Source organism: Aphanomyces astaci (genome assembly GCF_000520075.1).
Source record: "Aphanomyces astaci strain APO3 unplaced genomic scaffold supercont1.2, whole genome shotgun sequence".
NCBI classification, from domain to species: Eukaryota; Oomycota; class Saprolegniomycetes; order Saprolegniales; family Verrucalvaceae; genus Aphanomyces; species Aphanomyces astaci.
In genome coordinates this window covers 1,502,251-1,525,577 of record NW_009798265.1, presented here as the reverse complement: position 1 = coordinate 1,525,577, position 23,327 = coordinate 1,502,251, and the positions used below count along the sequence as shown (strand labels likewise).

General features: G+C 52.7%; 8 protein-coding genes across 13 annotated transcripts; 7 read left to right on the top strand and 1 right to left on the bottom strand.

Moving 5' to 3' along the window:
• The first annotated feature begins 142 nt into the window (after positions 1–142).
• Positions 143–7,318, top strand: H257_01424 (hypothetical protein). Its single transcript, XM_009824618.1, has 6 exons — positions 143–2,870; positions 3,456–4,376; positions 4,952–5,245; positions 5,546–6,004; positions 6,060–6,770; positions 6,819–7,318. Exons 1-6 carry the CDS (start codon positions 216–218, stop codon positions 7,161–7,163), a joined length of 5,385 nt encoding a protein of 1,794 aa, XP_009822920.1. The 5' UTR covers positions 143–215; the 3' UTR covers positions 7,164–7,318.
• Positions 7,319–8,477: 1,159 nt separating this feature from the next.
• On the top strand, positions 8,478–11,437 carry H257_01423. 2 transcript variants are annotated; one of them, XM_009824617.1, is made up of 14 exons: positions 8,478–8,605; positions 8,686–8,797; positions 8,850–9,309; positions 9,370–9,459; positions 9,519–9,959; positions 10,041–10,113; positions 10,179–10,305; positions 10,361–10,440; positions 10,500–10,558; positions 10,610–10,667; positions 10,725–10,826; positions 10,880–10,988; positions 11,051–11,101; positions 11,150–11,437. In XM_009824617.1, exons 1-14 carry the CDS (start codon positions 8,509–8,511, stop codon positions 11,238–11,240), a joined length of 1,950 nt encoding a protein of 649 aa, XP_009822919.1. In that variant the 5' UTR covers positions 8,478–8,508; the 3' UTR covers positions 11,241–11,437. The 2 variants fall into 2 exon arrangements, with proteins under 2 accessions (XP_009822919.1, XP_009822918.1); XM_009824616.1 differs by having other exon boundaries at positions 10,610–10,826.
• Positions 11,438–11,658: 221 nt separating this feature from the next.
• Positions 11,659–13,053, top strand: H257_01422. Of its 2 annotated transcripts, XM_009824614.1 has the most exons (7): positions 11,659–11,911; positions 11,980–12,055; positions 12,109–12,169; positions 12,217–12,339; positions 12,405–12,599; positions 12,656–12,776; positions 12,826–13,053. In XM_009824614.1, the coding sequence occupies exons 1-7, from the start codon at positions 11,740–11,742 to the stop codon at positions 12,963–12,965; spliced, it is 888 nt and encodes a 295-aa protein (XP_009822916.1). In that variant the 5' UTR covers positions 11,659–11,739; the 3' UTR covers positions 12,966–13,053. The 2 variants fall into 2 exon arrangements, with proteins under 2 accessions (XP_009822916.1, XP_009822917.1); XM_009824615.1 differs by having other exon boundaries at positions 12,405–12,776.
• Positions 13,054–15,445: 2,392 nt separating this feature from the next.
• Positions 15,446–17,298, top strand: H257_01421 (hypothetical protein). Of its 4 annotated transcripts, none has more exons than XM_009824611.1 (9): positions 15,446–15,960; positions 16,011–16,053; positions 16,120–16,180; positions 16,237–16,295; positions 16,394–16,483; positions 16,548–16,592; positions 16,651–16,794; positions 16,861–16,927; positions 17,031–17,298. In XM_009824611.1, the coding sequence occupies exons 1-9, from the start codon at positions 15,479–15,481 to the stop codon at positions 17,141–17,143; spliced, it is 1,104 nt and encodes a 367-aa protein (XP_009822913.1). In that variant the 5' UTR covers positions 15,446–15,478; the 3' UTR covers positions 17,144–17,298. The 4 variants fall into 4 exon arrangements, with proteins under 4 accessions (XP_009822913.1, XP_009822912.1, XP_009822914.1 ...); XM_009824610.1 differs by having other exon boundaries at positions 16,861–16,970; XM_009824612.1 differs by having other exon boundaries at positions 16,548–16,794.
• On the top strand, positions 17,254–18,440 carry H257_01420 (hypothetical protein). The gene has a single exon (XM_009824609.1). It carries the CDS (start codon positions 17,535–17,537, stop codon positions 18,018–18,020), a length of 486 nt encoding a protein of 161 aa, XP_009822911.1. The 5' UTR covers positions 17,254–17,534; the 3' UTR covers positions 18,021–18,440.
• Positions 18,441–19,847: 1,407 nt separating this feature from the next.
• Positions 19,848–20,530, top strand: H257_01419 (hypothetical protein; the record flags this gene model as incomplete). Its single annotated transcript, XM_009824608.1, has 2 exons — positions 19,848–20,451; positions 20,508–20,530. The coding sequence occupies 2 exons, from the start codon at positions 19,848–19,850 to the stop codon at positions 20,528–20,530; spliced, it is 627 nt and encodes a 208-aa protein (XP_009822910.1).
• Positions 20,531–20,867: 337 nt separating this feature from the next.
• Positions 20,868–23,257, bottom strand: H257_01418 (hypothetical protein). Its single transcript, XM_009824607.1, has one exon. It carries the CDS (start codon positions 23,226–23,228, stop codon positions 21,888–21,890), a length of 1,341 nt encoding a protein of 446 aa, XP_009822909.1. The 5' UTR covers positions 23,229–23,257; the 3' UTR covers positions 20,868–21,887.
• Positions 20,868–23,266, top strand: H257_01417 (hypothetical protein). Its single transcript, XM_009824606.1, has one exon. The coding sequence runs from the start codon at positions 20,883–20,885 to the stop codon at positions 21,843–21,845; it is 963 nt and encodes a 320-aa protein (XP_009822908.1). The 5' UTR covers positions 20,868–20,882; the 3' UTR covers positions 21,846–23,266.
• Positions 23,267–23,327: the final 61 nt, after the last annotated feature.

The window sequence follows — 23,327 nt, the reverse complement described above, 5'->3', positions numbered from 1 at the left end:
GCTTAACAAGCTTGTTCACGGCCGCTTCACGGCCCGCCCGTGAATGGAGGCGGCGCTGCCACAGCATTCAAACCAACCAATGGATGGGCGCGGATATGGAATTATTATTCCGATATTTTATTCTCATAGAAAAACGAGCATAATTAAAACAAGACTCCATTTTGCGGTCGCAACGAACAGAGAAGGAAGGTGGTGAGAACTCTGCTCGCAGCAAGATGGAACTGAACCAGGAGCAACTGGTGCATGAGCTCGAACGCAAGCACATGGCAACCTCGGAAGCGCTTCTAGCGTCCAAGGCCCGCGCCGATGCGCTGGAGGCGGAGGTGCATAGCTTGAAGGCCGACGCGGAGGTGCATTTGAAGCATCTCCAAGGCGCCAAATCTGCCGAGCATGAATTGTCGATTGAACTCGCACAGATCACGCGGGAAAAGGCGCAGCTGGATGTGCAGTTGCACAGTGCCTTGACGTTGTCGGACCAACGTCTCGAAGAAGTCCGTGCCGAACGAGAACACGCCGCGGATCAAGCCAAGAAACTAGTCGAGCTGCAAACAAGCGAGACCCGCGCCCTCCAGGCCCAAGCCCATCTTGAAGCGAAGCTTTCCCCTCTGCAGTTGGAAGTCGCGCGTCTGCACAAGGACCGTGAACACGACAAGGTGCAAGTCGAAGAACTCCAGAATCGGTTGGTCGAGAAGAGCAAAGCGTTGACCGAGTTCCGCTTGAAGCACAACAAAAAGCTCTCGGAAGTGGAGCACCAAAACGCGAGCTTGACCGAAGACGTGGACGAGCTGAAGAAGTCACTGCAGCGCGTGACGGCAGACAACGCCGCGCTCAAGGACGAGTTGCGCATTGCGCGCGAAAACGCGATGGAGTTGCATGCCGAGCATTCCCGCGCGCTGGGCCATCTCGAGAAGGAGCTGTCTGCGCAACATCGCCTCACGGACCTGTACAAGGACGCGGCGAGCGACTCGAACCTCCAAGTGGAATCGTTGCATGCCAAGTGCGAGACGCTGCAGACGGCGCTCCAGGAGGCGGAAGACGCCTTGGCCGAGGAAAGCCAGAAAGTGCGCGAAGAAACGCAGGCGCACACGATGCATCTGTTCACGGAGCAGACGCAGGTGTCGGAGAAGAAGATCGACGAGCTGGACGTGGCGCTGCGCAAGGCACTGGCGCGGGTGGCCGAGCTCGAGGCCGCGCAGTCGGCGGCGGCGACACAGGTGGCGACAATTGCGGATCTGTCGCCGACCGCAGGGGACTTGCACTTGGCCACGCATGGGCTCAGTCCCACAGACATGTACAACCGGATCGTGGAGCTGGATAAGCAAGTTCTAGACGAGCGCGCGACCAAAGAAACGCTGGAAAAGTACCTCGAGCGCATCCTGAACGAAGTCACATCCAAGGCGCCGTACTTGGATCGGCTCAAGAAGGAGAACGCGCGGGCGTTGGCGGCGCACGACCAGCTCAGCGAGCGGCTCGACGTGTGCATGCACGACCTCTCGCGTGCACGGGAGCACCTCCGCGGCGCGCAAGCCGACAAGAAGGCGGTCGAATCTGAACGCGACGCGCTGCAGCAGTCGGTGGCCGACCTGTCCAAGCAGATCCAGCAGCTGCTGTTTCAGTCGCTGCAAACCCAGTCATCCAACACCACTAGTGTCGTGGTGGACTCGTCCGAGAGCCTCGTCGTGTTCCGCAACGTGGACGAGCTGCAGACACGCAACCAGCAGCTTCTGCGCATCGTGCGCGAACTATCCGAGGCCAAGGGCGGCAACTCGACGGGCGGGTCCGTGGTCGTCACGATCGAGCCGGATGATGGCGGCATGTGCACGTCGGCGCAGTGGGAAAAGGTCCAGGATGAGCTCACGACACTGCGCGCCGAGCGCGAGCGCGAGCAGGAGATGGTGGCGGCCGTCGTCAAGCAGCGAGACATGTACCGCGTGCTCCTGTCGCAGGCCGACTCGCGGGTCGTGGACCACCATGCGACACCGTCGTCGTCGCCCCCCCGTCCGTCGTCGCTGCTCTCGCCCACCGAGTCGCACGAGGCGCGCATGTTGCGGGAGCTGCGCTTGGAGTACGACGATTACAAGAAGGAAAAGCAGGCGGTGGTCACGGAGCTGCGCGACACTGTGGATGGCCTCCGCGTCGAGTGCTCCAAGGCCAAAATGGGCGGCCTCGAGGCCAACGTCCACGTCAAGACGCTGACTGACAAGGTGGCGATCGTCGAGGCTCGCAAGGCCGACGCGGACAAGGAACTCGCGCGGTTCCGGTCGAAATACGACCAAAGCAACGCGTTGCTCATCCAGACCCAGCAGCAGGCGGCGGACCTGAACGCCAAGCTGGACGCGAGTGTGGCAGAGGTCAAGGCCCTCCACGGGGACCTTCAAAAGACCAAGTCGGAGCTCGCGTTCCTAACATCTCAAGACGAACGCCACCGCGTGGAGCTGGCGACCGTGCGCGCCGAGCAGACGTCGCAGCTCAAGCTCATGGAGGCGGTGCACCGCATCGAGGCGCACCAGACGGACCGCCAGGCGCACGAGCTTGATCGGCTCTCGGCGCTCGCGACCGGCCTGCAGGTCAAGCTAGCCGACAAGCAGCGCGCGCTGGACGACGCGCAGAGCCTCGCCAGCGCCAAGATCGCAGAGCTGACCCTCGAAGCCAAGCAAGTGCGCAAGGTGCTCGATGCAGAGAAGTCGGCGCACGCTGCTGTCCGCGAAGTGAAGGCAGGTTTGGACGAACAGGTCAAAGCATTGAATGGGCAGATTGCATCGCTGAGCCAGGAAGTGGCGGGTCTCAAGGTCCAGCTGAAAAAGGGCGCGGGGGTCGCCGCCGCCGAGCGGGTGTCGTCCCTGGAAACCCAGCTGCACGACGCCAAGCAAGTAAGTACTAGCTAGTATATGGACATGCTTGCGTCCTCACTATGTGAAATTGCCATCGACGTTGCTCACCTTGAATACTCGTGTTTTATTGTCGATTTGATATACAATTTTGGGGGAGGGGGTGCAATCGAATCAATCGCGCAAACCGATCCACAATCGATCTGATTGGTTGTTGAATTGCATTGAGAACGTTTTGATTGGCTAATAACTTTGAGCTCATCTGAGGTAGCCAATCAAATCGATTTAAATTCCAACGAGAAACCACGAAATGTCACTCGAAAGCACAATACAGTCGACTATTTCTCACCAACGATTTAAAAAAAGATTTTGTCCTTTTACCCAAAATTTGGTTGACATTTGAGGAGAATCGCCAAAAATCTATCGATCGATTCTTTGTATTTGAATTTTGTATGTAAAAACATGTCCTCTTAGTTGGTATCACACTAATTAAAGTCACACACTAATTCGACGTTGATGAGGGTTTCCGGCAATCTGAGTGGCTAAACCCTACTTCTGTCGATTCTTGTGTCGATTCATTCATTCTCCAGTTTAGAATAAGCACATTAACCATACCTCTCATGGTAGGAATTGCACGCGGCATTGGCGGCCAAGCAGACGGCGGAGCTGCATGCGGACCAGTACAAGGTGATTTCAGAAGCCAACGAAAAGTCATTTGCGGTGCTGTCGGCGTCGAGTGAAAAGCTCCAGGCCGAGCACGACGCCGCGACCAAGTCGATCGCGGACGAACTCGCGACCGCCAAGCACGACTTGGCCGAGTTGCAGACGAAGATGCTCAACAACATCGCCGAGGAAAACAAGCTGCGCGACGAAATGGACTCGTGGGACCAGACCAAGCGCGAGGAGCTGCGGCAGTCGCATGACCGCGTCGTGGTGGCCGAGAGCCAGCTGGCATCGTGCAAGCAGGAGCTGGCGACGGTCAAGGACAGCTTGGCGGCGCTCCAAGCCGATTTGACCACGGCGCAGGACAACTATAGTCGCGAGCTACAGGCCCACGCCACCGCCGAACAGACTCTGAACGACCTCCGCAAGCAAGTGGACGCAGCCGCCAAGGCCACCAAGGCCGCGGAAGCCCAGCGGGACGAACTGCAGCACGCGCTGGACGGCGTCGACGCCCAGCACACCCGCGTGGCCGACACGCTCAAGGGCGCGCTCGCCGAATCGCAGGCCGCCGTCGAGTCGCTGACCGAGCAAAATGCGCTGCTGCACTCGCAACTGGACGTGCTGACGCAAGATTTCAACCGGCTGCACGAGGCCGCAACGTTGAAAGCGTTCCATGACAGAGATGTCACTCCCGAGACCGAACACGACAAGCAAGTGCGCGAACTCCGCGGCATCATCTCGAGCTTGCGTCGGGACGTGGAGATCGCGCACTCCAAGAGCGACGTGGCCAAGCAGGAAGTGCTGCGCCACCAAACTCAAGTCAAGTCGCTCGAGAAGGCGCTGGACCGCCTCAAGGCCGAGTACCAAGTGGTATCGCAAGAACAGGTATGTATATATATATATTGTCCTTTTACCCAATATTTGGCTGACTTTTGTGCTGATTCTTTGCCAAATCTATCGATCGATTGATTGCCCTGACTTTTGTATGTAAGATCGTCTTCGAGTATCACACTAATTGAAGCCACACACTAATTCAATGTTGAATCGGTCGAAGAGTGGATAATTTGATTGGCTACTTGGTTCGTGATCTGGGTTTTGATTGGTCAATCGATTGTCTTCCGATTTGGTTAGTCTGCTCTTTCGATGGAACACCTACCCCACTTGAAGTTCGAATCGACTAGACAATAGTATGTCCAAAATTGTCCTGTGGTGATTGTATTCACACTAATTTAGGTCTCACACGAATTCGATGTTGTTGATGATGGTTTCTGCAATCCAATTGGCTAATAAATCCATCATATCTGCCAATGGTCTTGTGTACATTTGGTTGTGTTGGTTCATTCTCCATATCGCTTCTCCAGTTTAAACTCCACAATATCTATCTACGTGAACTGGTTATGATTATATGCATTAGATGCATGATGAGGTCTAATTCTATGTTCCACACTTGGGATGGGTAGGCCAAGATCTTGACGGCGTCGGAGCAAACGAAGCGATCGGCGCAGCTGGACACGCTCAGCTTGTTGCGGGAAAGCAACGCGATGCTCCGCGACGAGAACGACAAGAACCTGGCCAAAGTCAGGGAAAAAGACGCGGTGATTGCCAGTTTGGAAGCCAAGATCCAGCCGCTGCAAACGTCCGAGAACATGCTCAAGGCGCAACTGCAAGCGCTCAAGGAAGACGTCGAAAGCGTGACCCAAGCCAACAAGCGGTGGAAGGACCGGGTGAACCAGTTGATTGAAAAGTACCAGCAGGTACACGTCTCTACTAGTTGGCACCAAGTATCGAATGATATTGTCATTCTTGTACCCCAACCTTTGAACTTTTGTGTGCCAACTCTATCCATCGATTCTTTGACTTTTGTATGTGAAAAGGTGTGCAGTGTCACACTAATTTCAGGCACACACGAATTCAATAATGTTGACTTGGTCGAAGACCGGATGATTTGATTGGCTGGTCTTGATTTTGATGTGGGTTTTGATTGGTCGTATATCGATTGTCTGTCGTCTGCTCGAATTTCGAATCGACAATATATGGTGATTGATTGACGGTAGATTGACCCGGCCGAGCACGAACAAGTGTGCTTGGAGCGAACGCAATTGAAAGCCCGGGTGGACGAGTTGGTGGCGGCGACACAGGCCGTGTCGACCGAAGACAAGAAGCGCATCGAGGAGCTGGTGACGGAGAAGAAGCACGCGGAAGAGCGACTGGCTAGAATGCGCCTGTTTGTCAAGGACTGGCAGCAGCAGGCCAAGGCGGCCAAAGAGCGCGTGGCCGAGCTGGAAGCCACGAAGTCGGAGACCGAATCGAACGAGAAGGCCGCTCTGGAAGACAAGGTCAAGGCTCTGGACGACCAAGTCAAGGCTCTGGACCAAAAGGCCAAGCTCAGCGACGAAAGACTCAAGTTGGCCGAAGCGGAACTCAAAGCCAAGCTCGAGTCGGAGACCAAGAAGAACAACGCGCTCAAGGACATGAACACGAAACTGCTCCAGCGATGCAACGCGTTCCGACAGGTACGACAAAACTATTCTGCTGTAGAGCAATGCTAGACATATTTCTTCTACCTAGGAGATTGCCGAGCTCAAGACAGCCACCCGCGTACTCGAGGCCCCAGAGCCAACGTCAGTAGCGGCGGAACTGCCGACTACCAAGGAGGATGCGGCGGTCGAGGCGGAGCAACCGCCGCCGGTGGCTGCCCCGGTGGTCACCCGACCGCTGCCTTTGGTGACGGAACCCGTGGTGGAGGCACCCGCTGCTGCTGTCAACCCTCCCTTGCCCCCAGCTGAATCTCCTGTCGTCGTCCCCGTCGCGGCGGCGGCGGCGCAGCTTCCTTCTCCGACCCCCCCTGTCCCCCCTGAAGAGCCCAAGGCACCACCCGCTGCCGACGACCCAGAAAAGATCCGCGAACTGGCGTTGCGGACTCTGCTGATGAAGTCGAAGAAACTAGCCAAGGAACCGACCCCCCCTCCGGTGCCCTTAGTCGCACCCCCCGCTGCCCCTTCGCCCGCCGAAGTAGTAGCGACGACAGACGTGGCGCCCACCACGGAAGCCCTCTCGGTGGACGTGTCTACCGCAGTCGTGTCGGCGTTCAGCAGCAGCAGCAGCACGACGTCCATTGCCACCACGTCGGCTTTGGACCCCTCCGCACCCGTGTTCACGTCGGGGTTCGGTGCGTTCGCCGCGTCCAAGGGCCTGGCTTCCTTTGGCGCGTTCAAGCCCAAGTCGGCCGAGGCCACCTCCGCCACTGCTCCTGTTGCTGCCGCTGCGTCGGCCGCCAAAGTACAAATGTCTTGTTTGATGACTGATCACTGATGAGTTGTGCCGTAGCCGTCGAACCCGTTCTTGAACTTGGCACCTCCGTCGGCATCTGGAAGCACACCGGCGCTGGTGTTTGGCAAGCCCAACATCACGCTGCCCGTGCCCACGCTCTCCGACGCCAGCCAACCGGCCCTTGTGGTGGACCGCGAAGCCGAAGAATTGAAGCGCCAGGAGCGCGCGTTGCGATTCAACGCCGCCGCTGCCGCCGCCGCGGAAAAGTCCAACAAACGCCCGGCGGCTGGAGCGGCCGACGCGCCTCCGCCGACCAAGAAGGCCAACACGGAGGCTGTCGAGGATGAGGAGAAGGACGCGGCTCCCGACAACCAGCAGACGCCACCCGGCGCAGCAGATTAAGCGATGATGCACGTTGATATATATCGTAGACAATCTCGATCTTGTATTGGAATTAACGTAGTGTAGAGGATGCCACGATATTCTGTCAGAACACGGACATTGTGCCAGGAAAAAGTTGAAATTTTCAAAAAATGTGAGCCTGGATGCCTCAGAAATCACGAAAAATCAGGAGATTTGCCCCAATTATGGCAGGAATAAAACACGCCGATTTGGCGCCTTTGCACTAGGGAGAGTCAGTTTAGAAAAAACTTTGATTTTCGTTTTGAAAAGTGCTTTTCGTCACCAAAAGCTCCTCGCGAGGAGCTTTTGGTTTTGAAAATCAAACGCAACTTGAACTTGGAGTGGACAGTACATCAGCCAATCATATTCCTCTAAACAACTGGCATAGAATGCGCCCACAACCAAGGCGCCATGGACAAGGCAAAGCGAGGCATGACCACGCGAGCCCAGAAGGAGTGTGACCGCGTCATTCATGCTGCTGCTGCCTCTCAGCAGTTACAGTGTGCGAAGGCGTCAATGATCGAAAAGCTTGTAGGATCAGGAATCGTGGATGTAGAAAATATTCGCGAGCTAGTTGCTATTGCATTCCCTGCAGAATAAAAGAAAATTGGAATATTCCAAATGCAATCTTGGTAATTAACGAATAAACAAACAACAACATGTGACACTGCAAGTGAATTTATTGCGATGTTAAGCCGAGAAAGACTAAAAGCTCAGCCTTGATGTTTTCACGCCATTCTACGTAACTATCTTCGGTCAGACAATTCGTAAATTTTTTGGGACGTGGTTTTTCGTAATACATTTGCACGTCGTCATCACCATTTCGGAGGCGGTTCACGATGTTGTGCAGCACGCAGCAGGCCAAAATCCAATCACAGACAAACTTGACATCTTGTGCACGTCGGATGTCGACAGGCAAGAGCGCCAGGCTCGACCATCTCCCCTTGAGGAGGCCATTGCCGTGCTCGCATACTACTCGCAGGCTGGCGTGACCGGTGTTGAAGGTGTCGTTGCCGTCTTGGTGTGCTGCCGGCAGCCGGTAGGGTGTGAGCATGTTGGCGCCCAAGGCGAATCCAGAATCACCGGCTTGGTACTGGTTGGGGTCAAACTGGTCTTGACTCTACATAATTTGTGATATTTTTGGGATTCTCTGGGGCATCCAGACACACGTATTTATATTTGGGAACTTAGAAAAAAGCAAAAGACTGTCAGAATACTATCACTTGTGGCATCCAGCCCAGCCCTTCTCTACATCAACCGGTTACTTGTAACCGGCATGTAACCGTGTCTAGCACAAACACGTAACTGCCAGGACATCAAACTTGCTGCTGCTGCGATTCATACGATGAATACCACCAACCTCCGAGACGCGTTAACCACCCTCGGCATTTCGGCCGCCACCCCCGGTGTCCGAGGCGACGACAGACGGGCGATTCTCTTAGGTAACTAGTTAGCATTGGTTGTTGCCATGCAATTGTCAAGGAGTCTCGCTCGCTTGTATATATATAATGGAGTCCTGTAGCGCGGTATGAGGAAGCAACGGGCACCACAACATCGCAAGTGATGGGTAAAGCCCCTTCAACAAATCAAAGTGTTGCGGGCGCGGACGCGATGAACATGGCCGACTTGCGGCGGTAAGTCGTTCAGTCGGACCTATCGATGGGGTGTAAGTGCGTGTCAACACAGGGAACTGGAGCAAGTCGGAATCAGCACGAACACCCCGGGGTTACGTGGAGACGAGCGTCGAGCGGAATTGATTCTGCGGCTGCAACAGCATCGCACAGGTGGAACTAGCCTCGCTGGTAGCGTGCCGCGTGGAAAGGCATCCGATGCTTGGCAATGTTCAAAGCCAGCTGAAAACGAAGACAACCAAGTATCACCCACGACGAACGACCGATCGCAACCACGAGTGGCCCCCCGCTCGGGGAAACTAGCAGATAGCACGGGCGACGACGAAGACCAAGTCGGCGTTTCCACATCACCGATGAAGCGGAGCCAGCAGCAAAAGTCCCAAGCCAGTCGAATTAAGGCTGAGATTCAGTCGATTCAAAAGGCCAGGTCGTCCGCCATTGCCGCAGCGTTGGGCCAAGACACGGTGGCCTTTTACACGCAAAAGCTGCTGGATATTGACCACCACAAGACAGAGGTGCGAAGACACGAACAACGCAACATCAACATTGGACAGATGACATGAATGTGTACGCAGGGAGGTGATACGATCACAAGGGCTGCGATGGACGAGCTGTTGGCGCTCGAGACTGAAATGCACGAGAAACTGAACGCAGCCAATGACAAGGTAGACAAACTTGAAGCTGCTGTTGTTCGTAGCGTTAGGACTGATATCTGGGTTCACAGGAGCTGCGCGTTCGCGAGTTGGAACGCTTGCATCCTGACCACGGCGTCCACGTCGAGCACGAGAAAATGCAAATGTTGCGAGGTCTACAAGACGACATCGCTCGCCAGGGGCTGCAGGGGTTCAAAGATCTTGTTCGCATCGCAAGTCAAGACGACCAACCGACGCCACAGCATCTTTCAAAACCCCCTCCGTCCCCCGGGAAGTCGGCCAAAGCAGCTCACACCCGAGTGAACCCGCTGCTGGGGGCCACGATGACGACCTTGGACGACTTGCGACGGCAGACGCTGCCGCCGGCGGTACTACCCGCGACGCAACGGACCTTTGATCCGCTGGAGTACAGGGATCGTGTAGCCACCTTTCACGGCGCGTCCGTTGTTCCAACCGCGCCAGAATCGCAAACCCGCGCCGATAAACTCGGTCGCAAAGCGTTTTTCCTCCACGTAACGATCATCAGTTTCCATAGAAATGACTGGGGGGTGCTGATTCCCTTCGGATTGACGAGGTGTATACAAACGATATAGAAAATCAAAGGCGATTTCGTCCAAGCCGAAGCTGCGTACACGCAGGCCATCGACGCCAACCCAACTCACGGGGGTAACATGTGACCGGCTTTAACTATGTGACGAGGACTGCACATTCGGATGTTGTTGCGTGGGTAGTGAACTTGGGGCACTTTGCTCTGTTCCTGGACCACGTCGTCCATCGAGTCGACGACGCCGAAGAGTTTTACCTCCGCGCCATCGACGCCACGGCCGACAACGCGCTGCATCTGTCGCATTATGCCAAGTAATCTATCCATCCATAAAAACACTACTGTGTGGTATCTCGAACACTTTTCTAGTTTTCTCCAACGCGTGCGAGGCGATACCAATCGGGCGGAAGCGTACTACGTCCGATGCATGGCGGACTTTCCCCTTCACGGTAATCCGCATGAATATGTATCTCAATGTGAAATGTGACAGCACATGGGACTATGGTAGCAAGCAACCTTGGCAACTATGCAAACTTTCAGCGATATGCAAAGGACGACCTAGCCAACGTAAGATAATCGATGGAGTTATGCAGGCATTGGGTCATTGGTAAAGAGCAGGCCGAAGCTACGTTTGTCAAAGCTCTGAAAGTGGACCCTACCCACGTCAACAACCTATGTACGTTGACTTTGAATGCAAACGTCAAGTTGTATTGTGTATGGTTATATGTGACAGCGCAATACGCGTCGTTGCTGAGTGAAATGGGCAAACTCGAGCATGCTGACGCCATGTACCAAAAGGCCATGCACATGGACAAGGATAACGTCACTATTTGTGGTAAATGTCACTACGTCCAATGAGCTGTGACAACGTGGCCACGTTCGTGGTAGGCAATTACGCCAACCTGCTCGTGAAGCGACACAAGTTGTCGGCGGCGAAAGAATTGTACCTCAAAGCCATGGCGCTGGACAGGGAGAACCTCCATGCCCAACAAAACTAGTACGTTTTCGTTGGTTTGGAAATATTGCAAAGTGGAATGTCATACTGACATGGCATGATAGTGCTCTTTTCTTGCGAGACCATCCATCGATGCGAACGGGCGAAACGCGGCCGTACGTGACAAGTGTTGTCGTTTGTGACGTTATCACGTACCTGAGTAGAATCAAGATGCACCCACGAGACCGATGGGTGCAGCTCAAACAGGACACGTCACTCTTAGTCAAAGCGTCCACTGCGTTCCGCATCAAGTGACAGTCCCAACCGCCACACAACGAAGTCCATATAGCCTTGGACAGTGGTCGCGCGACTTTGTTATTAACGTGGCGTATGTATTCTATCGTAAAGTTAGTCGTGGAACACAGTAGTGTCCCTTGGCAAATTCTCAACTGTTAGTTATATCAAGAATTGTTGAGCTGCGTCATTACCAGACTACTAGTATTCGTTCTTAAGGCCACAGGGTACCGTATGGGAATGTTGGCCTTAAGTGTGTCCACGTACACAACCCAAGTGGATTTGTTCACGGAGTGTTGGAAGAAGTTGCGAAATGATATAATCAACGTACCATCTATACATGGATTTACAGTTAGTGCTTTGGTACAGTAATAGGAAAAGAACGACTTGGAGACTTGCTTCTCAAATGAACATTTTTGAACCCCGAAACACCAGAACCCCGAAACCCCGTAGTGGCAGAGAGCCAATCAACGACGCGGATTCGGGACACGTGAAAGTGATTGGAAAGCGCGACATCATCATGGCGGACATGAACAAGAAGATCGAGGAGATTGTCGTCAAGGCAGCCGGCGTGGCGATCATCGACGACGAAGGATTGCTCGTGGCCGACGACGAATGGACCGAGGAGCGCGAGGAGCTGGCCAAGTCGTTGCTCGACCAGGACAAGAAACTCGTCGCTCCGTTTTGGCAGAGTACGTTGCGAGTCGAGTGATGCTGCAGGCAACTCCATCACGAGACCCATTTGGACGCATTTGAGTAGGCAAGTACGAGAAGGAAGCCGCAAAGAGCTGGGATTTGTTTTACAAACGCAACTCGACCAACTTTTACAAAGACAGGTGCGGCCATCCATCCCTTCGTTCGTGAGGATCTGACAACACCACGGATGCAGACACTACCTCCACGTGGTATTTCCTGACCTGGCTCCCAAGGACTCGGACTCCGCCGACGAGGTACACACTCACACATCTCGTCATGCTTCCTCATCACCATATCGCAGAAAACGTGGCTGCTCGAAGTCGGCTGCGGCGTGGGGAATGCGGCGCTGCCGCTTTTGGAAGTCAATCCGCGCCTGCACGTGGTCGCGATTGACTTTGCCGACAAAGCCGTCGAGTTGTTTCGTGTACAGTCACACATCCATCATCTAAAAAGATGTAGTTAGATGAATGATCTATTCCCCCATCGTAGTGCCAACCCCTATTTGACCCGTCGCGCTGCCACGTGTCCGTATGCGACATCACCAAGGACCCCCTGCCTGCCATCATCGATGCCGAACATGGCGTCAACTTTGCGCTCTTTATGTTCTGCTTGTCCGCACTCCACCCCGACAAGATGCAGGCAGCTGTCCAGAAGATCGCCGACGCCGTGAAACCTGGCGGCAAAGTATACGAAACTCAGCATGACATGGACACCTTTTCATACCATATCGTCATGAACAGATCTTCTTTCGGGACTACGGACGATACGACCAGGCGCAGCTGCGCTTCAAGCCCGGCCACAAGCTGTCCGACAATTTTTACGTCCGCCAAGACAACACGCGAGCGTACTACTTTACCACGGGTACGTGGCATGTGTTGAAGATCGGTTGCTGAATCGACAGCGTGAGTAGACGAAGTGCGTGACCTGTTTGCGGCCGCGGGCTTAATCGAACGGGAAAACGAGTACATTCGTCGCCAATATGCCAACCGGTCCCAGGGCGTCGTCCGGTTCCGGGTGTGGATCCATGCAGTGTTTGAAAAGCCCGTCTAGTGGAAATACATACAAACGGCACTTTAATATGGAAAGAGACTTTAGATGCCGTCGTATGCCACACAACAACACTTGAACTCGTCGTCCGTTCGTTCGTTCCCTGTAGGTATTTATATCGGTGAAACGGGTCATTTATAAACCGCACGCACACTATTTACTGAAATATTTTCTGAATAATATTTAAAATGATGTACACTAGAATTCATGGTGTGTATTAGTGCTAGCAGCAGCTACCGACACTGTACTATTAGACATATGGAATGCACACATAGTATGCCAAGTTCATTGTTGCGATGTAACGTTGAATGCAAGTTTACTATACTGCGCTTACAAGGGAACGCGTCAAGGTACAGATTTCGATGACATGCTGCGTCCCCCGCGACGGCAAATGGATTGACAGCAACGAACGAAGGAGTTGAGGTTAGTACTTGCGATCCACACGTTCGAGAGGGGGGAGGCGCTGCTTGGCTTGCACTCGGGGGTGTCGTGGCGCCGCACGCTCTTGCCGGGGACGAACGACTTATGTCGACTGGACATTTGTACTGCAATTCACGTTGCCGTGGTGTCAGCGGCACCACGACAAGTTGCGCAATGCGCGTGATCCGGACTTGTCGTTCGAAGATGCGTTCCAACTAACAGCGTAAACACGAAAAACAAAGTTCTTGTCGCGGTCTACTGGCACCTTATTGGTTGGGCTTCTAAAGAGACTTTCCTAATACATGTATGAAAGTCTCTTTAGAAGCCCAACCAATAAGGTGCTGTAAACGACGTATCTATAGGACGTAAACAATCAATTTAAGACGCATCTGAGGAAGGCGGCTGTGGAAAATCCCCGCTCATACAACATTTTCGACCACTGAAACTTGGAGCTGAATTAATGGGAAACAACCTCATATCAATTAAATTGGGTTTCGGTGAATTTTCAATGACTAAATCAACAAAACCCAAGCAAGTAATGCAAGTATGATCTAATTTCAACAATCAATTTTAGACGCATATTTTTATCTTGAATAACGTATTCCTCATTGCATAGAAAAAGATTTAATTGTTATTTTTAAAGTGTACAAATTGTGTGGTTAGGTTATTTCGCGTCGTTTCATTGGCCCAAGGAAATTTTGCGTCTTTTCATTGGCTCATGTACATTTTATCTTAAATTGATTGAAAGACTTTGGGTACGTCTGGTAACATTTCAAAAATATTTTTCCATTTTCTCGGAAAATGGTATTAACCCAAAATGCCATTTTCAAAATGGAGGTAAAAGGTCCATTTTGTAATATGGGGTTTTGGACCTCTTCAACGAGTAAATCCCACGTGGAATTATTGTATTTGGGTTAAACCTCTTCCAGCAAGACATGTTTCAATTTTGATCAGATTTGTTGAATTCGGCCCCAAAATGGCGTTTTGGGCCAGAATATTGCAATATTTCCGGTTACCAGACGAACCCTTAAATATATTGTTACCAGTAGATATTAGTTGACAAGCTTGGCCCATGTGATTACTTGGTTTATGCCAACATGCAAACTGGTGTGGGTGTCTCCACTACACTAATTTAGTCATGCTGCTATGATGCGCTAGCCGCAGCCTATAGGAATGTAGCAATGAGAATTGAACGATCCTATTCGCCAGATTTTTTCTCTTTTCTATCATATAATTGAAAAATTTGGTAAGTCAGCCTGCCTTACGAATTCATCAAAAAGATGTTTTTAAGGGCCACTCTGGCTACCACAAAATATCAGAAAACACCTCGTTTTGCAACTTTTCATAAACATTTTGACAATTTTTCAAACGACAGCTTTCGTGTGTTTGGTTACCAAATCTGACATGTATATATTGATAAAATACGTCGAATTTGTACTGTTTTCAACTGCAACTGTCCATTTTTTACCTATACGATATTCCAGCAATACTGCAGTGCTCATTCCATCATGGCATCCAGAGGCCACATCAAAATATTTTCCAAATATTTCCTCGCCTCCCATTTAAAAGGGGAATGCTGACAGAATATTATTTGGCATAACATTTTCTGTGGCATCCAGACTCGGCCTATACGAATTTAAAAACATCTCATACAAACATGAAGCTTCTTTCGATAAAATTTGAACTACAACGTAGTAGTAGTAGGCCAAACTTTAAATTTAATCCTACGTATTAATACCAGTAGTAGCTTGTAGTATTTCACTGTCAGATCGATTTATGGAAATCGCAAGGTAGCTCACCTTGCAAGTCGTCTAAAACCTACTGTTTCACCTTACGAATTCTGTATTGTGTACTTTGAAGTCATTCCCATCAATGAGCCAATGCATGCTTTCCTGGTTGATTGTGACCAATTCTCACTGTCTTCCCCTCAGAGGTCCTTGACGTCTTCTTCTAAATCGTGAAAAAAAGGAAGTAAATCGATTATGATTGGCTCATGCTATTTCTGAAAACTGCTTGTCAATTTGGGATTGAGTTGTTCAACAGCCAATCAGAGTCAAACTTTCGTCAATTCCATACTGTGGTAGACATAGATCACGATGCTCCGACGTGGACTTCAACGTACGTTTGCGACGGGTAGCTGGAGTGGCGGCAGGTCTGAATCCAGCCAAAGCTGGAGAAACAGCAAGCCCGACTCGGCACGGAGCTGGAAGGGACGGGATGCTTCTGCGCGCACGCCTTCAGGAGACGGCTTCCGACGAGGGGGCGGTGGAGGTGATGGCTTCCGACGAGGTGGTGGTGGAGGCCGCAAGTCGTTCGGTGCATCGTCTGCGGATGGCAGTGGGGCAAATGTAGTTCCAGAGGAAGTCATTCCCGGAGAAGCTCTGCATGGAATTCACGGAGTTCGCCAAGCCCTTCGATGTAACATGCGCGTGTTTCACAAACTCATGTTGCGCGACACGAATGGCCAAACGACGTCCGCTGCCGCCGCGTCGAAGAAGGCGACGCCCGAAATAGACCGCCACTTGAAGGAAATCAAGAGCCTAGCGCTCGAATATGGCATCCCCGTGACCTATGAAAGGTACACAAGCCTCGCCAAGTTGGATAACGTCATGTATGATGTATTAATAGCAAATGGACGTTGAATCACGTCACCCATGACAAACCCCATCAGGTCCGTAATCATCATATCATTCGAATGACATTGCACTTGAAGCGATAACGTCATAACGTTCAATAGGGCGTAGTGCTGTTTGCAGATGCCGTCGAGTTGCCCACATTTGACCCGCTCGTTCCTCCACGTACGTATCTCCGCCAATCGCCAATACCTCTCTGTATAACCGATGGATTGCGTTAGCCACGATGGACGGCCGTCCGCCAGTCATTTTGGCCCTGGACGAACTGCACGATGCTCAGGTTCGTTGGCCTGTTCACCTGTGAATAATATGCGTGATCCCTGGACAGGATGACTCATCGTGACATACCATAAACAAATGATATGCTGCCACCGGTAGAACTTTGGCGCGGTGCTGCGGTCGGCCTACTTTCTCGGCGCGCACGCGGTGCTGACCAGTGCCCGCAACAACGCGCCGCTTTCCGCCGCTGTACGTGCCTTTGCTCATGATTTCCTTCCTGCATAGCCCCCTCACTCATCGTCCATCCGGGTAGGTCCTTCGCGCATCCGTGGGCTCGTCCGAAGTGCTCGCGTATGAAGTACGTAACACTATTTCTTGATTTGTTTGTACCGACACTATTATGTGGTATTTTGCAGCGGCGGTTGTTTGAGACATCCAACATGCACCAAGCACTGGCGTCATGCCAGCAATTGGGGTGGACACTTGTCGGGGCTTGCAGTGGCACCAAAGCTGTCTCGTCTGCAGCCTATGAGATCACGAGTCCGACCATCCTTGTCGTGGTACAGTACGACATCTACACTCCCACCTTCACGCATGCATATTCAGAGTATGGAACGATCTTCTAGGGCAATGAACATCGCGGGTTGAAATCGGCGATTCGCCGAATCTGCGACAACGTTTTGACCATTCCAGGTACAAAACGTCCATACGAAAGCACGCTTGGTGATTTGTTCAGGTGTTGTCAATCGTTGGTTCCTTGAACATGTCGGACTGAATATGCAATGTGGCTGTTCAGGCAGCATCCAAGACGAAGCGTCAAAGGTGGACTCGCTCAACGTGAGTGCGGCGTCGGCCATCTTGCTCTATCAATTGCTTCATGGGGTGGCTTCTGCACCACTAAAGCCTTGACAAGCCAACTAGTACAGTATTGTGCACTGTAACGTTAGGTTCAAACTGCAAATTGCCACTGTAAGATACACTGCCAAACCAAACTTTGCCACTGTAATCCTTCAACATGAGCACACCACGTGCGCAAAAAGCATACAATAAGATATATATACATGTCTGTCAAGTGGAGAGTAGCAGCTACATGATACAGCACGCGTCAGCTAGCTTGGCTCGTTTGGGTTCAGACCACGTGTCCACTGAATCCAGCGCGACCACTTGAACCCCTCCCGACTGGCAAGTTACCACCGCGACGTCCCTCCTCTTATCGGCCACGCCACTCGCGACTCCGTGAGAAATGCCGTCGAAGGCGTTGGTTTGACCCGCCAACGTCAGGGATATCTGGTCGTCGTGAATGTCGTACACAGCAAGCCCCCCGACTTGGCACGCGCACAAGAGCCGATGGGGCGCAACATGCACGTCAAAGACGGATCCGTACGCGGCTCTGGCGACGCCGACCGCTTTGAACCTGTCGAGGTCGATCACGGCGACCCCTTTCGAGCCACACGCGACGTACGCCGCCGTGCTGGAGAGGGCAATGGCATGCGCGTCGCCGTGGAAGAGGCGCTTGGCCGTGAGAATCGTGGGGCGGCGCGGGTCGGTGAAGTCGACGACCACAAGCATGCCCGAATCACACGCGACGTACGCATATCGGTCGTGGAGGATCTGCACAGCCTTGGCGCGGAAGGACGTGCCGCCAACGATGAGGGGAAGTGTGGAGGTCCATGTGTGGGTACGGGTGTCGAAGAAGCACAGGCCCATGAGGTTGCATGCCACGACGGCCACCGTTGCAGTCAGCGCTACCCCGACCGCGGGGACGGCGAACTGCCCGGCCACATGAAATGCAGGAGCGGTGTGGAGGATGTTTAGCCCGCCGTTGTGACACGCGACATACACAGACTTGCCGTTCGAAGTAGCGGCAACGGATCTTGCGGTGCCGGACACGTGAACGCGGCCGAGACTGCGCTTGTCCTGGAGATGGATCCAACTCACGTGAGTGAGGCATGCCACGAACGCGCTGGTGCCACCACAGACAACGTCGACCCCATATGCCAAGCCTCCAACGGGTATGGTGGATGTCGTGGGTGGAATGGGAGACGATGGCAGGCACCTACTGTGGTGATACACGTTGCTACGACGACGATGGTGGTGACGGTGGAGGCGAGGAAGCGGGTTTGGCAAGGTCTCGTTCGAGAGCAGCGGCATCATGGCCGATGTCATGGATAATGATCGCAGAATGATGGGTGTTCGTGGTGGCGAATGGCACTGTCATAGCGTTCGGCGACTTGTCATAACATTGCAACGCTTGCTTCATTTTCTGGCCACTTGGGAATACAGTACTCACGAAGTATCATAAATGTACCATAACGGACTCTAATGTGTGCACCTTTTCGAAATATCGAGATACGTTATGTTAAACAACTGGTCTAACATCGCGATGATCGGGACAACGATGGCACGAAGCGGCTGTGACAGTACACCACGTGCATCCATTGTGCCTCAATTCAGATCAGATTGCACCATCATGTCCATGGGCCAACATGGCGGAGGTATGCGATTGCTTGGTGTCAGTGAGATGAAGGCTTCCAGATTGATGAGGCACAATTCCGCAATCACTGCACGCCTGTCGTACTGTATCGCCTCCTCCTAAGGTGTAGCCGCAGTCGTTAATGCGCGTGTACACAACCCTGATCTGCGATCCCACTGAGGTCAGGATTCATTGACGTGTCCGTCGTGAGGTCGGAATGATGAGCATACAGTGAAGGATAATGGAAACATTATCCGAAATTAACCGGACGACCTTGCTTGACGGATGCCGTTCGACAGACTGGCTGGATAAATCCCTGGCATACGAACGCATCATGCATATTATAGGTATAGCAAGGACCGCATGTCGCCTCCGATCTTGGCAGAGGAGTTTTTGGCAAAGGCAGTCGAGCATTAACTGTAAGCTTTTGGCTGTGCTCATTTACTGTATAACTACCCTGCGATTTTTCTTCCTTGGTTTGCTCACGAAAGAATCAGATTTTTTACAAATCTGTGAGAGTAAAATCAATACGATAATAGCTTAATTGTACATACAAATGTCAAGTCAACCAAATTTTTGTACGTATATGATATTTCTGCCGCATTTGGCTACCAAGATACTACTGTAATACATGTATTATTAATACTTCGAAGTAATAGTTATTGTGACCCAGCGTACACACTAGTATAGTATGTAAGTCTGGGTCGATATTGTCAAATCGATTCGAAACAGGAGCCCTCAGCAGAATCGAATGTCTTAAGCGCTTATGTTCCCTCAATACTGACATGGTAAATATGATACCGTACATAATATTGTGCATTTCATATATTGTTCTAATTTAAGCTTGTACAAACTATACATTACAAATGTTAGTATATATATGGTTTTGCCCAGATGTTAGGAGGGGTCAAACGTTTGGATTGGCAGAAATGTGCCAGAACGAGATTTGATTGGCTTAGGCCTTTCTTTAATCCATTCGGATAGATTAAAACTTATCCGGATTTATGAAACGTATCCGAAAGATCGTCACTGACAGGTGAAATGAAAATGCTATCAATTGTTGCGGTGTTGGTGGGCTGCAGTGCGCTTTGCCATGGCGGACTGCACGACGCAGTCGACGACCCAGGCCATGAAGCATGCATGAAGAGACAGCAAGTTACCCTCGACATCGATGTGGATGGTCAAATGCACACGTTCACGCCGTCATGGGAAGTGTCGCTGTCCGCCCAAGCCAAGGAATTCTGTGACGCGTTGAACGTTCGCGGTGGTGGCTGTGATACCTTGCTCGCCCAAGAAGTGCACACCAAGCTCCTTTCAAATGATGCTATATCCACGTACCTGATGTGCCGCGGACACAGCAGTGTTGAAGGACATACCTCGATGTTTCCAGTGTCGAGACACGTCTTAAGCTCATTGGCGTCTGATGCCACCACAATCCGCCGCGCACTTCAAATTGGCTTCAACGCCGGTCACTCAGCGATGACCATCTTGACTGCCAACCCCACACTCCACCTCATTAGCTTTGACTTGGTTGAGCATCCATACACCCCTAAAGCCGCCGCCTTCCTTGACGCTGTCTTTCCCGGTCGTCACAAGCTCATTCCGGGGGACTCCACAAAGACAGTGCCCGAAGCCCTTGAAGATGCCGATGCTGGCCCATACGACTTTATGTTTATCGATGGCGGCCACACTTACGACGTGGCTGCGGCGGACCTGCGCAACTGCATGCGACTTTCACGCGCCGGTACTTTGGTGGTGATGGATGATGTGGTTGGTACTTCCACGTCTTGGTGGACGAAGGGTCCCACACAAGCTTGGAATGAAGCCATGCGTTCTGGCGTTGTGGTGGAACTCGGGCGAATCGAATCGTCACGAGGCAGTCCGACGCCTTCCTGGATACAAACCTCCAGGACTTCTGTGGATTCCAAGGATGCCCCCATCACCAGCGGCGTGGATGGTCTGGCCTTCGGTTTCTACACTGGAACTGCAAAGATCCTCGTGGATAGTTTGTTACAGCAGACGCAGGGGTTTTTGGTCGACTACAGTTGATAGACATTTGAAAACTGTATTCGACTGTCGAGTGACACGTATTTCCGGATACACGTATAATCCGGATACATTTCTCAAGATCGCAAAACTTGACTTTATTTACAGACTGTGAGTGACTCTACTAGTATGACGTTTCACAGGCTCGGCATCATGCTGTCGACAGCCTTGCTTATTCAAGCCGTAAGTGGTACCTCCCGATTCGACGGACTGGGAGGTCTAGACCACGGAACATGTCTTCAAGGACTCGAGGCTACCGTAGAGATTGAAGTTGACGGACAACGACACGTATTCGCTCCGATGTGGCAAAGGCCAATCGCTGAAGCAACCGCGTTTTGTGGCACCTTGCGAGTTTACCAGTCGGATTGTGCATCTCTTGTTGCGAAACAAGCGCAAGACAAGCTCTCCGACGTCCACGCACTGGCGTCGTACCTAAATTGCCGTGGTTTTCACTCGTTTGAAGGTCACACGTCGCTCTTCCCCGTGTCCGTTCAAATCCTGAGCTCGCTCGTGGCCGAGCCTGCGTCCGTACGCCGGGCTTTGCAGGTTGGCTTCAACGCCGGTCACTCGACCATGACCATGCTCCGCGCCAACCCGAATGTACACATCACCAGCTTTGACCTGGCGGAACACCCGTACGTGTTTGAAGCCGCAGCGTTCTTTGACGTCGTGTTCCCAGGCCGTCATCGCCTTGTTCCGGGGGACTCAACGACCACCATCCCCATCTTTCCCCACGTGCATGGCGAGGACGCTCCATTTGACTTTGTCTTTATTGATGGCGGCCACAGCTACGAAGTGGCGTCGGCGGATCTGCGCAACTGCAATCGCCTGGCTCGGGCCGGGACGATTGTCGCCATGGACGACGTCGCCGGCGTGTCCAAATCGTTTTGGACCGACGGGCCGACCCGCGCATGGGACGACGCGATTGCGTCCGGCCTCGTCGTGGAACTCGGGCGCGTCGAATCAGGGTGTGGCAACGTCACGCCCACGTGGGTACTCGGGCGGACTCAAACTCACGGGGACGGATTGTACGGCATCGCGTTTGGCATGTACACTGGCCACGTCCAGAACTTGGTGGCCGCCCACGTTTGATCAAAACAAGTAGTGTGGAGTTTATATTAAATAAAGAGGGCGTTACAGCCAAATGGACGACGAGTCGCCTTCCGTGTCGGACAGTTGATGACGTGGCGAGCCCACAGACGGTTCCGACTGGCGCCGGGACCGGTCCTCCGAATCATCGTCCTTCTTGCCGAGGCCTCGCGGCCCTTGGAACCACTGCATCCGCGATTCTTTGGTGCGGTCCACACGACTACTACTTCTACTGGATGTCGTGTCTTTAGCCAACGACTGGAGCTCACTCTGGAGGGATTGCACTTGCTGGGCCGACGCAGCCTCCACGCGAAGCTTTTCTTGGGTGATTTGCACGATGCTATGCCTCGTTACTTCTAGAGTTGCTTGATGGACTTGCAGTTCTTGCCGTAGTTGCGCCACCTCGGCTTGAAGCCGCTGCTGCTCGGCCACGTCCGACGCCAACTTGGAGTACTTGTGCTTACGCATGGCCGTCGCGAGGAGGTGGGACGCTTTTTCAAACTGCAGTTCTTTGTGCAAGTGGTCGACTTGCGCTTTCAAGTCTTGCGCGTACTGCTCCTTGTCGGCAGAAGATCCCAGCGGTTCGAATTGGCGGAATGTGCTGATTTCCGGCAGCTTTAGCAGGCCGTGGATCTCGTTCACCACGGCGCGCTTCATCGAGTCCAGCGCGGACTCTTCAGGTAGCACGGACGCCTTGGTGGCCTCGCCCAAGTCGCTCGCGTCGTCCGCCTTCATGATCTGCGAAGTGTACTTGAGTTGTTTCAGTTCCTGTTTCATGTCTTCGATGTGCTTTTCCGTCGCTTGGACTTCCGTTTCGGCTTCAGCAGACGCCATTGCCGCAACATTTGCGGCTTCGGCGATAGAAGGAGCGGCATGGGAGTCGAGCCAGTCGGCCAACGCCTCGGCCCGCTGCAGCAACGAAAACGCCTTCTTCTTCAATGTCCGCTGGGTGGCAGGGTCGAGTTCATTGCGGCCGATCTCCGTGAAAATGTCCCCAGCATCCACGTACGCGTCCACGGCGGCGGCGTAGTCCCGGCCACGTTCCTTGGCCATGGCGGACTTCGTAATGTCAATGGCTCGTTGGTACAGTTGCTGTTGATACACAATGTCGTTGCGCTGAGCTCGGGGAACGTTCGACTGGGAGGTTGGATGAATTGTCGGTGGCGGATTGATCACGCATGGCGGCGGTGCCACGGGGATCGTTGACTCTTGTGTGTTTGGAGTTGGATTGATGACATCTTCATCGTCGTCCCAGTCATCTTCGCAGATCTCATCGTGGTGTGGGATGGCCAAGAAGGATGCCGGGGAGAACTGCACTCGTGATGGAGGGGATGGTGCGTTACCAGCCCGTAACTTGGCCAACTGCTCCTCTAACGTCGACGGCATGGAGGATTGATTGCCGACGCACACCGACAGCCAGAATTGTGGTTTGGAATTCAGAAATACTGAAATTCAACCAATCAAATTGCAGTATGTAAATTGAGC